General features: G+C 44.3%; 1 protein-coding gene across 1 annotated transcript in view; it reads left to right on the plus strand.

The window, feature by feature from the left end:
- The window catches only part of elna (elastin a), a 46,167-nt gene that overhangs the window by 6,624 nt on the left and 24,669 nt on the right, over positions 1-14,874 (plus strand). The window contains exons 2-5 of the mRNA XM_067246668.1: positions 3,929-3,997; positions 4,925-4,969; positions 5,831-5,920; positions 6,062-6,088. Of these exons, the coding sequence (XP_067102769.1) occupies positions 3,929-3,997; positions 4,925-4,969; positions 5,831-5,920; positions 6,062-6,088 (231 nt within the window). The remainder of the gene's footprint in view (positions 1-3,928; positions 3,998-4,924; positions 4,970-5,830; positions 5,921-6,061; positions 6,089-14,874) is intronic.

The following is a 14,874-nucleotide window of genomic DNA, read 5'->3' on the forward strand; positions in this document are numbered from 1 at the left end:
TTTCCTAGGTTCAAAGGAGAGAAGGGACTGTGTGGGATCACGAATGTAATGACGCTGAGTCTTTCACAAGGGGTGGGGAATGCAGCAATCACAATGTGTGGGTCTGTGTCTGCTTGTGTGTCTGCGTCTGCTTGTGTGTCTGCGTCTGCTTGTGTGTCTGTGTTTGTGCGTGTGTCTGCTTGTGTGTGTGCGTCTGCTTGTGTGTCTGTGTTTGTGCGTGTCTGCTTGTGTGTCTGTGTTTGTGCATGTGTCTGCTTGTGTGTCTGTGTTTGTGCGTATGTTCTGTGTGCGTCCTGTGCAATTAATTATACAGTTAAAATTACCAATTATTAGACACCCACAGTGAAGGGTCTTGAAAACACAGCATTACTCACAAGCTTGCTGTAACTGTGGTCCATATATCATGTCACTAACAACGCCTTTAAAGTGGTTGTCAGTTGTTAGCAAAGGAGTTAATTGGGGAAAATCCATCCATTTCATTTGAACAAATTGTGGACATAAAAAAAAGTTCTTCCATATAAATAGCTAATATGTTTGCCATTCAGTCATTAAAAGTCATTAGTTGTTCCAGAATGTGAATGTGTTTGCTAACACATTTCCAATAAACCCAGGCCATACAAGACTAAAAACGAGTTGTCAAATTACCACTTTTATTTGTACTGAGCCGTTAGATGTTGGATTTGTTTGGTCTGGCTATATGTCTCCGGCATAGATATTATTCTCAAATGAAAGAACCAAATAAAAATCTTTGCCAGCTATCAGTAGGTAAACATGTCGTTGCTTATTCATCTGGCTAATACTTAAATGTGCAAACTAAACATTGGCGGCTACATCCTCTCCGTCTGTTAGTGAACATTTGGTGGATAAAACGTCCCAATCTAAACACAAAATAACAATGTAACGACTGAGAAATCCCAAAACAAGGTATAAAACATCCCTGACTAAATACATGTTGTATGTAAACCAACAGGTTTAGGTACTGTGTGTTTGTTTTTGAAACCTTGTACTGATCAAATTCTTTATATATATTTTTTGTTGCATTATGCCGCAGCCGTATGACCGGACGTTCGGGAAATCTCCCGACTCTCCCGACGGCCAGTCCGACCCTGCCTGTATTAATCAAATCCACATACAGCTAAAGACTGCTGGCATACAATACATACCAAAGAGAATCCGCACACTGTAGGATGAGCACCACACAATGATAGTTGTTTTAATTTGATTATAAGATGATATGAAACCAATAAATTCCCAGCAAAGGTGAAGTTACTAAGTAGAGGCCAACATGAACCCAGCGCTCCCTGTGTCACCTCCCCATGGTGTGGTACAGTGCAGTGCTGCAACAGGATTCTGACAAGAAGAAACAATTGGAGCAGACAAACACTCCCTGTGCCCTCTTCCTCAACCATGGGACAGGAAATCCTCCCTTTGATTGTGAAATGAAGTCCTGGCCAGGCTGCAGTGAAGAATACCGAATGCCTCGCTGGTACAGTGGGACTTTACTGTACCTCAGGATTCTCTGCCTTGCAGCTGCCAACCACTGTGGGCAAGGATGAACTGAGTCTGCATGCACTTTATATACACTCACATAACCTTCCCCAAACACAGTGCCAGCTTTGACTTGGTTGTCAGCCACTCGCTCTCACAATACGCTCATACACTGACACTATTTCACAAACATACACACTAGCCTGTAAATATACTTTCAAGGAAGCATGAATTATACGTTTTATTATATTGCTCCCTTTCTTTGGAAAGAAACAAACTTTGTGTTTGTCGTTCAAGTTCTCAACACTTAGCCCGTAGTCGAGTGTACAAGGTCAAACTGTAAATGGCCAAACTGTCTCTTCCATCATACTGTAGTTCTCTCACTGTCCCAATTAGAAACAGTTTGAGAGCATCCTCTCATTCGTCTGTCCACAAATTCAACCATGAGGTCATTTGTTATCCAAGGACACATCTGCCATGCTCTTTCAAATAAACTATCACTCAAAAACAGCCATTTGTGCTCTTAAACATGATGTTTTCTAAATGAAACCATCGGGATAAAAAACATGTAAGGAACACTATTGCTGCAATGAATCATACAAATCCCGCTGGGCACAGACCTTGGTTGAGAATAGAATATGCCTAAACAAAAACAGACCAGATAGACCAAATATTTTCCTCTCTTTTCCAATCGGCTTTAGATGTGTGACTTATGGGGATTTAGGAAAAATAGGGTGTCCTTGCTCACCTCTCCCTGCATCAATGCTTGTGGATTTACAGTATCTTTCCACCATGAGTATAGAAGCCGACTGGCCTGATTATGCTGGTTAAACAGACACACATGCACACACTTTCTATTTACATATTCCACTTCCCTAGTATTTCTTTACAACACAACTACAAAGTATTTCTTCTGTTGTATCTTAACATAATATATCCAGAGAACCCCTCCTCATGTCCTCCTATGACCAAACTCAGACAGTAAAATAGATTTTACCTTCAGATGCTGCCCTCAGTGAACAAAATACTAAAATACTCCCAAGTCCCAGTGCTCCCACTAAGGAACACATTGAGGCCTTTGATATGTTAAATTAGTTGGCCTCCCAACACATGTCATGCTCATTAAACATAATCCTCATCATCTTAAAATCTTCACTACAGTACACAACGTTTCTGTGATAGAAACCAGGTTTTTCCTTCAAAAATATAACTTTATAATTGCAGCCTGAGCTCACCGGTCCCATAGGAGGGATGTAAGTCCTCCCAGAACAACTCAAGTCTCTCTCTCTCTCTCTCTCTCTCTCTCTCTCTCTCTCTCTCTCTCTCTCTCTCTCTCTCTCCTCTCTCTCTGTCTCTCTCTCTCTCCTCCCCTTCTATGTTTCTGTTGTTGTTCCTTCCACACATGAGGCCACTGTGTCTGGGATCCAGAACGACCATCTCAGGAATTGCTCGGAGAAGAGGCCAACAATCAAGAGAGAACGGGGCAGGGGGGGGATGCTGTGTTGAGGCCTGGCGAAAGAGGCTTTCCAACTGCAATACCTCATCAGAATCAAAACAAAATGTTTTTTTTCTCAGACCATCAGACAAGCAAAGTCTGGCTATGGCTCTTACTGCCATTGTTTCCTGATCACCTACATCATAGGGATGCTGTTGATGGATGAAGGTGAGGGCCAAGAGAATTGGGCCAAGCTTGTTCATGCCAGAGACTCTGAGACCTTAGCACTGTCAGTCAGCACCACCATCATGTCACGCAGTCTTGACACTCCTACTTTACAGCCAGGGCGCTCTTTTTAACACCAGGAACTCTCCTGCACTCTGACATTGCTCCAGTTCCGTGTTGCTCTCTATCTGAAGGGGGAATTTGTATCATTTACATTACATTTACATTTAGTCATTTAGCAGACGCTCTTATCCAGAGCGACTTACAGTAAGTACAGGGACATTCCCCCGATGCAAGTAGGGTGAAGTGCCTTGCCCAAGGACACAACGTCATGTGCATGGCCAGGAATCAAACCAGCGACCTTCTGGTTACTAGCCCGATTCTCTAACCGCTCAGCCACCTGACTCCCTGCTCAGCCACCTGACTTCCTATCACAACTCTCTGCCACAGATGTGGAGACAGTGTCCCAGTGGGTTATCAGAAGAGAGCTGGTGCAAGCAGAAACATATTTGCCGATGTGTTTGTATTCCCAATAAAGTGGGTTATAACTTACTACTGAGTCTTCCTACCTGAACCAGACACCGAGTTATAGTAGGATGACAGTTGTTTGAGGTAAGGTTGGTGAAACCAGTCTGTTTAATGGATTGTCCATGAAGACCACACAGTTCCACTGGGGGCTATAGACTTCGGTTGATACTTTGGGACCAGACTTGACTTTGGAAGTAGATTCACTTGAGGGCCATAAAAAAGCCAGAACATCCATGTTTTCTGTGCTTGCAGGTGTGTATGTGCCGGCTGGAACTGGAATCGAAGCTGGAGGTGCTAGACCAGGCGCTGGCCTCTATCCAGGTAACATGGCATTCTTATCCTTCTCCAGCATGTCCCCAGTACAGAAATGTACATCAATTATTGTACATAGATATTTATTATTATTATTATATTTATTATTTAGGTTATATAATAATTTTTTAGCATTTTATGAGTTGTGTTTCTGGTGACAACTATCCATTTTGACACTCCAGTTGGATTTCTTAGGCACAGGTACAAAAGTTAGAACCTTAGAACATTAGGGTTAGAATCCCCTTCAGCATAGATAGAAAATACAGGCAATACACAAGACAGCAGTTTGCCCTGTACTGTACAAAATGTCTCTGTCTGAACCACAGACCAACTGACAACATAGTTATCCCACTCTAAACCCACTAAAGGCTGTGGCTTTTTGGTTTCACTGGTGTTGAACGTGTAAAATATTTAACAGCCATCCGGACAGTTGAAGCACACACCTCCGGCACCAAATGGGCACACTGAGCCCAGCGTTTGCAATGGTCCGAAACGGCTTACTCATGTGTGCCACAAACCATTACTGTCAAAGTCTGAACCATATATCCTGGTCATTCCTTTACATTTTTTCATCCTTTTCTTTTTTGTTTTTCCATTGTGGGGTACTGTTTCCCAACGTTCCATCTGGATGAGCCCTAGTGGTGATCTTCAGCAACATGAGGCCATAAATCAGGTTGAAATACAATGTAAATGTTCCAATGCCAAGCTCTTAACACTTCCAAAGGTGTTTTGTAACAGCAAAGATTTAGAGATGCAGGCCCCCCTGGGCTAACCATGTGGTCCTGGTGTAACGATATCTCAGCAGCTCCACCACTCAACAAACCCAGAGTGAGCAGATGATCTACATCGGCATTCAGGACGGAGGATTTTGGAAGCTTCATTCAAAGATGGTTACGCATGCTATGTAACATAACTCTTTGTCTGTTGTTTTACAAGGAGCTGCTGGTGTCCCAGTGGGATACAAACCAGCAAAAACAGGAGGTGAGTAGAAAACACTTGACAAGTAACTGTCATAACTGTATACTGTAACTTGTCCTTTCTTATAGTAGATATAATTTACTTTCAAGAGTGTGTGTTAGTGAAATTGCAACTGTGGAAGAAATCTGGGATGTTTTGTGTGCTTATGTTGACCACAATCAGTAGATCAATTTGATAAACTTTACAATAGTAAATTAAGTGTATCACTATTTCAAACAATCTCTATTGGCAAAGTTCAATATTTCTCACAGGGCTTAACCAGAGAGTTTACCATTCTGTTCTACTCAAAATAGACTGAAGTGGGTAGCACACCAGTCCTCAACCATCACAGCCAGTGTATAGATATAGCAGATGCACTCAGCACTGCACACACATGCCCTTCACTGTGCGCTTGACCAGGAAACCACATTAACTACTGTTACTCTCCACACTTGAGCTGTTTTACATACTGCTGGAATGGGCAGCATTTTGGCAACATTTTGTCTACATCTGCAGAATGGCTTTTGGTAACGGTTTAGTCACCAGAGTTGAACAGATGGTGGGGGTTCTAACTCTTTCTGGCCGCGACAAACTAAGAATACCTCCGTTACGACGATAGTAATGACATTGTTGTGGGTCAAAGTATAGTGTTCAGGCCCAACCACTGTCATTAAGACAGTTTACTAGGTGCTATTATGAGGTGTGCAGGCATTAGACTCTCTTACAGATTGTTGTTTCACACCTATAAAAGCCTAACATGGCCACGTAGCAGTATTAGACATTGGCTATAGAGTGAGAGAAGTCTTACAAGCTGATAACTCATGATGATGATGATGATGAGGTGGAAGTAGGGGGTGTATTTGACCTGTGCTGTTGTTCTAGCAGGAGGCTATGGAGGGCGAGGTGTTGGTACTGGCGGTGCACTCCCTGGAGGTGTCGGGGCGGGTGGTTTAGGAGCCGGGGGGCTTGGAGTTGGTGAGTGGTACTTCCAAGGACTTTTCTGACAATATTCACTGCTTTTTTAATACACACAATGGTTCTCATGATTGCATGAACTTGTGTGTATGTTTAATGAGAACTTGAATTTTTACTCTGTTTGTTTGCTCTGTCCAACAGGGGCTGGTGGAAAGGCCCCCAAACCTGGTAAGTCTTTAAAGTTGCTGCTCACCGTGTACAGTTGGCTCTAGCATTGGTTTCCATTACTCAGGGTACAGAAGAGTCTGCTATCGCTGTCTAGGATTCAATACTGTATACATGTATGTAGTGCAGGTGGCAGATATTGTAGAGTGCAAGACGCTGCAATAAGCTCAAGCATCCTGTTATGCACCCAACGAGGAAAAACCATGCACATTGTATCTGGAGCACCTTATTGAAGTGTTATATCAGGAAGGAAATCATGATGATATCTGGCTGTGATGTAGGTGAAGTGGGTTGAACTGTGTAGACCAGAGTGCAGTTAAGTACATTCTGGGTAGGTTGGTGGGTAGCGCAGCAGCAACAGCCCCTCGGCTGGGCCGTCACCAACATCATCTCGTCATCCCTTTATTTTCATCACGGTTCACTCACACCAATCTGGCATCTGTTTGGGATGTCCTGTTTGGGTGTGAGCGATGCATTCCATTGAAGAGGAAAAGGGAGACCCTGCCACTCCGGTTTTGCCGTTCTGGACTGAGTGATGATTGGCAGAATACAAACTCCCATCATCACCCGCCAAACAATGGTGCTAACGCACTGATGAATGTTTTTGTAACGTTAGGCACTCACAATATCACAATGTCTGGAAGCCTCCTCATTGAAACAGTGCACTGCCGTCATCTCTGATACCATACTGTAAATATTGTTTTATGCTCTATTTCAGTGTGCACTGTATTAGCACATTAGCCATGCTCAGCCAATCTTTGATTTCCTACATCAGACCTTTCCATCTAGGCTACCACTATGTGGCGGGAAAGATAAGAAAGCACATTCATCGTTTTAACCGAAGATAAGATGTGGAAGGCTCCTTGCAGAGTACCCCTCACACTCCCCCCCCCCCCCCCCCCTTCTCTAAAAAGTCATTGAGTTTCCATGAGCTGCTTTGTAGAAGCGTCCTTACGTGGGATATTAGAGGGAAGTTGATGTTGGCTGGGGTCAGCAGAGCACAGCTTGGGAAATAACGGCCTGGCTTTTGTTCGTGCTATAGTTTTCTCTCTGTCGACCCGAGGTTCCATGGCAGAAATTAGATTAAGGAAAAGAAACAAAGAGCGTGTCACAGAAAGCTCCCAATCCTTTTAGAAATGCAGCAACTTGGGTCTTGTAACTCAATAAATCTATGTAACACGAATGACCACACCTTACACAGGAAAAAAACTTAACATCTTTTGACTGGAACCATTTAAGGTCAGCTAAGGTTACTCGTCCATTTGAAAGAAGGAGAGAAAGAAAGGAGATCGGTAGTCACAATAACAGCAGAACACGTTCCACTCTACATCTTGATTTGTCCATTCAGTGGGGGATTTTTATCCAAGGTGACTTCTCAGATGAGATATTTCCATTCCAACAACTGGGTGTTGACTGAAGCTTTCCAGATTTGGACACAGTGTATTTTTTCACTCAAAGGCCCTTAGGCTGGAACCCAAGCACCTTTCTACACCCAGTGATGATGTTTCCATTACAAATACAATTCAACATTTCATCAGTTGAGAGCTCTCACACAGGCAGCTTGGATCCATCTACAGCATGTCAATTAGCTGATGTGCTAAATCTGACATTTGGCTAATAGGCCAGACAGGGACAAGTCTAATGGAATCGAATACTGCCAACATGTAGGAAAAGGTCACCCCCTTCCCTATAAATCTATTTAAAGAGGATTCCATTGCAACAGATGTGCAAACAGGCTTTTACAGAGGCACCTGTAGCATTGGCATGTGTATCTCTTTCACCCAAACCTGTCTCGAGGACGAAGGAAGCAGTGGTGCACAGATGTATACCACGGCCCATTACAGAGAACAGCAGCTGGTGATCAAAGTGACGTGGCAGACTCATGCCAGGCCTTGTAAATGCTAAACTAATCATGAATCCTGTCAGTGTCCACGTTCATAGGGGAGTCAGTACCAGAGAAGGCAACGTTCATAGGGGAGTCAATACCAGAGAAGGCAACGTTCATAGGGGAGTCAGTACCAGAGAAGGCAACGTTCATAGGGGAGTCAATACCAGAGAAGGCAACGTTCATAGGGGAGTCAGTACCAGAGAAGGCAACGTTCATAGGGGAGTCAATACCAGAGAAGGCAACGTTCATAGGGGAGTCAATACCAGAGAAGGCAACGTTCATAGGGGAGTCAGTACCAGAGAAGGCAACGTTCATAGGGGAGTCAGTACCAGAGAAGGCAACGTTCATAGGGGAGTCAGTACCAGAGAAGGCAACGTTCATAGGGGAGTCAATACCAGAGAAGGCAACGTTCATAGGGGAGTCAATACCAGAGAAGGCAACGTTCATAGGGGAGTCAATACCAGAGAAGGCAACGTTCATAGGGGAGTCAATACCAGAGAAGGCAACGTTCATAGGGGAGTCAGTACCAGAGAAGGCAACGTTCATAGGGGAGTCAGTACCAGAGAAGGCAACGTTCTCCAAGAGAATTCAGCTGGTCTCTTGTCCTCCCTCAAACGAGGACAAACTAAGGACCTTGTTCTCTGCCAAACCTGGACAGAGCAGCTTGTTTTTGGACAAATGTTAGGCTTTACGGGAATAACCTCTTGTCACTAACAGTTAGCAGGGATACTGCGTAATAAGAAATATCTTATTGTTATTCCCCACTCACCGTGCTAGCTGTTTCAGCAAGTGATGCAAAAATGATACTTTTTAGATAAGAGTTGGATGTGTCAGTGGTTGGATAGCATCCATACCTGTTTAAAAATCTACTCTCAACTCTCTGAGCACGTCAAGGCTGAGCTGTAGACACACAAATCTGGTCTACTGCATGAGTATAGAAGGATTTCAACAAACATTTGGCTCTTGTAACCATATTGGTGAATTATTACAAGCAGAACAATAGGGAGGTATGTTGCATAACCGTCTTCCTGGCATTTAAAAAACAAGACCCACCAATTTGCCCAAGGTGACAATGTTTTTATACCACAGAAGAGGAGGTCATCCTCTCAATGGCAAGTTTCATAACAGGAAGAGGAAAGAGAGGTTTTGAAATAAAGGCCACATAACAGAAAAGTGAATCAGGGAATAGAGAGACAATAGTGCCAGAGGGAGAGAATTGCTATAAAACAATAGAGGATATTACACTGGCCTGAAGTTTGAAGAAGAGAAAGTGAAATGAAGAGACGGAGACACAAAGAATGAGTCAGGGATGAGGTGATCAGCCAAAAGCAGATGAGTTGGGAAGCAGCAAGGACTTGTCTCGCCAGACACGTGTTTCTTATCAGCAGGGATCAGACCTGTCACAGAGACGAAAGTGTGTTTGTATTTTGTATGTTTACTTGATATGCTTTTATGGGTGTGTGGGTCTCTCAGTGTCATTTGGTGTGCTTGCTGCGTGGTTTAGTGTTTGGGGACACGTAGCTGGCTCTGATGGTACATGATGACCCATCCTCCCAGGCATCAGAGTCCAGTCTGACAACATCCCCGCTGAACCCCCCCCCCCCCCCCCCCCTCCGCACACACACATCCCTCCCTCCCCCCTTCCCTCTCCTCCAGGAAGGGTCCTCTATTGTGGCGGAGCCAGGCTCTGAGATTCCAGTGATGAAACTGGAGATGTCGGAGGAAACATTCTCGTACCAGAGGACCGAGACCTACACGTTATCCCCTCGTCTCAGTTCGTTAAGGCTGTTTGTTGTCGTTGTGAATGTTTCCTCGCTGTCCGGTCCCATTTGGAGGAGAGCCATTTTAGAATGGATTCCAGAAGTTGCTTCCAATTAGTTCTCAAGTTTCTAAGTAGCTGTTAAAGAACACTGCATATAAGTTTCACAACTTAAACTTGGAATGATCGTAACGATCACGATTTCATCACAGTGTCAGGCGAGATAAGATAAGAGATTTGATGCGGAGAGACCACCAAATAAGAAAATTCCACCCTTGAGAGGGAAGATTGAGAATGTGTTACATGTTGCACTACTGGCCTTGGGGAAAAAAACTGAAACATACATGCATGACATGTTAAATAACATAAAATGTACACCAATTAAACTGGGTTATATTTAGGATGAGGTGGGTTTGTTTTCTACTTTTCGCTCTCAAAAAACATGTTCTACTGACCATGTTCTCACGGTCATGTTTCTATCCCTAAATGGGTCCAGTGATGAGGCATCCCCTGGCTCGGGCCCCCAGCCTCTCCCCTGGCTCGGGCCCCCAGCCTCTCCCCTGCTCAGCCTGCCAGGTCTGGAGCAGAGAACACTCTCCACGTCCATCTGGCACCCAAAGCCCAAGTATTGTTTTTGTAGAGATGGAGAAATATCTCCCCTCTCGTTTCCTTCCCATGTCACACGTTGCCAAATCATCCCTGGAAAGGCTGTAGTGGGCTCACGGGTAAAATCGGTCCCCTTCCTGATCAGATTCATTGGCATCGTATCATGTCAGAATGTGGAGTGTATCATATTATATGACATACTATTAAATGATGGGGTTGGATTTGATTCTGATGCCCATGTTGGTATGTCTACCTAAAAGATATGACATCATTGCCGACTTTTTTCTGCACTAGCTGTGTGAGCATGGTCCACACCTGCTGCTTGAAGTGCTTGTGGAAATTTTGGGTTTCATTTTCTACCTTAACCCACACTAATGTGTAGATAATAATGTGTTCCCCCAGTTAAGGCACCGGCACACTGTCCGTCATGTGTTTAACATAGGGAGATGCCTATGACCCTGTGATCACACTGTTTTGTAATGAATGTGGAACTCTGAACTCTCACTGAGACCAAATGTCTCTTAAGAAATGCACACACACACACATGCCCAGTGTTCCTTCAGAGACACTGACCTGTTTAATGCTAGTATAATGTCTCAACCCTGACTTGTCAGAAAACTATTCAGAAGACAGACACTGAAATGCATATGTGGACCATCTGGGAGATGTTACATGCATCACCAGCTTTACACACCATGAGCACTGGATCCTTTATTGACAGTTTTTGTCTGTGTGCATGATATGCACCATTGCTCTCCTAAAGACATAATAAATAATGGACAGAAATGGTATGGGTATTTGTGGTAAGTGTGGGTGTGTGGTTGGTGTAGTACATGTACCATGGCTGCATGTAAAATGCTTGTCTGATTGTGGGTTTGGTTTGTGGTTCTGGTTGTATGTATATAAACTTGTGTGTAAAAATCTACATTAGAAGCATATGTGTGGCCACGGCTACACATACTTGGGTGTTTGTAGGTGTGTGTTGCATGCCAACCTTTGTCCACAGAATGAGAGATGGGTCTCTACTGAGAGATTTGATGTTGGCAGAGCAACTGTAGCATTCCTTTGGAATAGGATGAAAAAGTGGACCAATAGAATCTTCTCCTGCAGATCTGCAGCTTTGTCAGTGTGGTTCATTTGAAGGCAACAGTGTAACATGTCCCACACCATAGTGATTGTTACATAAACAGTGACATCATACCAAACTGGACACATTATGATGCGCACAGTATGAATGTGTGTCATTGCAATCAAAAGCATTTAACAATTTTTGGGGGGCGTGGAAGCATGTGTAGCAAGGCATGTGATACAGATGGTCTTGTGGAGGCTCGGTGAGAGGCTCGGTGGGAGGCTCGGTGGGAGGCTCGGTGAGAGGCTCGGTGAGAGGCTCGGTGGGAGGCTCGGTGGGAGGCTCGGTGGGAGGCTCGGTGAGAGGCTCGGTGAGAGGCTCGGTGAGAGGCTCGGTGAGAGGCTCGGTGGGAGGCTCGGTGAGAGGCTCGGTGAGAGGCTCGGTGAGAGGCTCGGTGAGAGGCTCGGTGGGAGTCCGACAGCAGGATACGTCACTGGGCAGGGCCACACTTGGCCCGGTGGCACTGCTGTAATCCACATTAGTGCAATGGATCGTTTTACAGCGGCCCCGTAAATTGGAGACATTCAGTAGAGCTGTTTGCCTCCTCGAAGTGTGTCAGTTCACTTCTTTTTTTTATTTATGCACTCACGTCCTGGTTTGTACGTGAACAAATGTCGTCCCTGTCAGGTTTAAGCACCTAAGTCTGCAGCAACGTAAACAAAACAAGCAGACCTCAATTCTGAAGTAAATGATCCTACCCCATCTGAAAGTAAGTGAATAAAGTCATTGACTGTGTCAAGTCAAGTGCAGCAGATACTGTAGGCGGGCCAAACTACTCCCTCCATTCCAATTTTCATTTCATTTATTCGATCTTGACCCTGGTCCACAGTTGCAGACACAAATTGAGTGAAAGCTCATGGAACCGTAGCCTTGTTTGTTTCATGCCAAACTCCCTGAAAGGCATGTATTCAGGGGTCGCCTGGCAGGGTCCAAAGCTCCAATACAGTACCTCTGTCTGGCCATGTCAGAAAGGAAGATGGAAAGAACAAAGGGCTCCCTGATTAGGCTGAGTTGTTCTCACCAGCCAGAGGGAATGTGTTTGTGTCTGTTTTATCAGTCCAACATGAGCAGAAGTCGACGTGTCATGCATGTGCAGAGACTGATGGCTTGGGAAAACCTGAAAGTGACAAGGGATTAGGGAGGTCACCAGAGAGGGAGGAGGAGAGGAGATCAGGCTTGTCTGATTGTCTCACGCAATGTGGAATCATCTCTGGGTAATACATCTTCCAGCTTTAACGTCACCATCTGTCCTCCTCCAACTCTTTGTGTGCTACTCTTTAAGAATGCATTGAACAAAAAGAACTTGGAACCCCAGCGACTTGTTCATCTGATACCCATGTAGTCATCTGTCAGGATTGTGAAGAGTGTAATTATGACTATTCAAGGACTGATGAGGTGTTGAGGCTTTCAGTAGGACATAACTTGAAGCACTAACAGTACGTGTTAGATCAACTGAAAATATTTTAGCTTTGATTGACTTCTTAACAATCAATCAATCAATCATAATCAACCATGACTCCCCCATATCCAAATCTTGTCATTTTTGCCAGTTGAACCATATCTCCATCAGAGCTAGAAAAGAGAAGGTTCCAGAGTTTTTTGGGCCGTTCCAGAGTTCTAATCCCTGGTCTGCTTTCACCTCCTCTGCATTCAGTTGCTGTGGATGCCTGCCATGGAATTCTTCGCTCTCTTAAATTAAACCCTTCAACAGGCCCAGCTGGTCACGAGGAAGGGAGAGAGACAGAGAGAGAGACAGAGAGAGTCTCCTCTCAATTGGCTTATTCTGTATGTTCCTTTTAACACCTCAAGTTCGATGCATTGAATCCATGTGACCCAGACTGAAAGAGAGCAAGAGAAGGAAAAAGGGAGAACAGGGAGAATGGCAGAAAGAAGGAAAGTAAAGGACAACGTTTGCAATAACCCTGCCTTGTTTTACTCTAAATTCAACCAGACATGAGAGATACTACTGAAACCATGACCTCAAATGACCTCAAATGTTCTTTCCAACTACTGGCCCATATTTTCCTTACATGTTTTCCACCAACACACAGTCCTTGGCAGTGTACAATGAACAAGTTTCTACCGAACATAATTTGCCCTAAAAATCTAATCATTGTTTAAAGGCGCGTTGCTCATTCAAAACTTTAATTGTAGGTGCACTTTACTGGATTTCACCTCAGAGACCTTCAGGTGCACTTGTCACAGAGCACAGCTGTAAAAGCTGCAGGACCTTTATGAATGGAAATTCGTCATCAACCATCACCCTTGTGACACTGCACAGTTGCAAGTGGAAGGAAAATGTGATGCATTGGAGTGAAACATCAGTAATTTCTCTCCCCTATGTAATATAGTATTTGTGTTGAAAGTGTCTGACCTTTTCAAAATGTCACTCTTTGTCCAAAGGTGCTTTGGTTTAGATTATCCCTACTGTCTGTCTATGGCCTTCGTGTCAAAGAGACAAACAGCGGCCATTTTTACTTGCATAAATCAACCACCTGTCAGTAATCAGCGAGGCTATTGACTGAACAACGGCATCGGCACCAAAGTAAAACAAGCTTGTTTCTATTTCGAGGTCAAGGGCACAGAGTTTCCATGTGTGCAAATCATTACAACCAACAACGTCCGCATGAGCTTCCAAAAACTAACGTGTGAGCCAAGACAGGCCTGTTTGTGTGAACTGACTTACTGTAATAATAGGACTCAAAGAAAGGCCTGCTTGTTTGAGCTGATAGGTCTGGGTACATATGAAAACAAAGGGCTTTTGTAAGAGCTCGTATCAATGATACAATTAATGGAGAGGTGCCAACCAGCAATAGTCTAGAGCATGTTAGTGTGTCCTCTTGCGTTGACCCTGAAAAGCATGACTTTCGCATTTCTCTTGTGGGTGTTTTATTGAAACTGTGTCTAGTGATGTTGATGCCAGAGAAAATTAATTCCTGCAGCGACTTCTTTACGGTCTCTGGTCTTTGAACCTGGTTTGAGAGTCTGCCGATGGATCAGACAAACACACACAAACACACATGCATACACACATATACGACTCTCAGTTGGGCTTGGGTGTGCTGGTTTTGGACAGGACAGGACAGCACAGCACTGCAGATGGTGGTCAACCCTGAGCGTGGCTAAGACCGACAGGACTCACACTGAACACTCACACACATATCTGTTGTACTCACACTGACGCACGCGCTCACACAGACATGACACGATATTTGCACACAGACAGATACACACAGGCAGATACACACACACACCCACAAAACAACCTCAGACTGACCTGTGCTTCTCTCACTGAGCAGCCAGTGAGACATTCCAGTACTCCTTGTGTCGGTCTTCAGTCTCCTGGGATTTCAAGCTAGAAAAAGAGGAGAGTGCTGAGTTAGACTGGCTGTCTCTCAGAAAGCAGA

The sequence above is a fragment of the Osmerus mordax genome, chromosome 11, assembly GCF_038355195.1.
Source record: "Osmerus mordax isolate fOsmMor3 chromosome 11, fOsmMor3.pri, whole genome shotgun sequence".
NCBI classification, from domain to species: Eukaryota; Metazoa; Chordata; class Actinopteri; order Osmeriformes; family Osmeridae; genus Osmerus; species Osmerus mordax.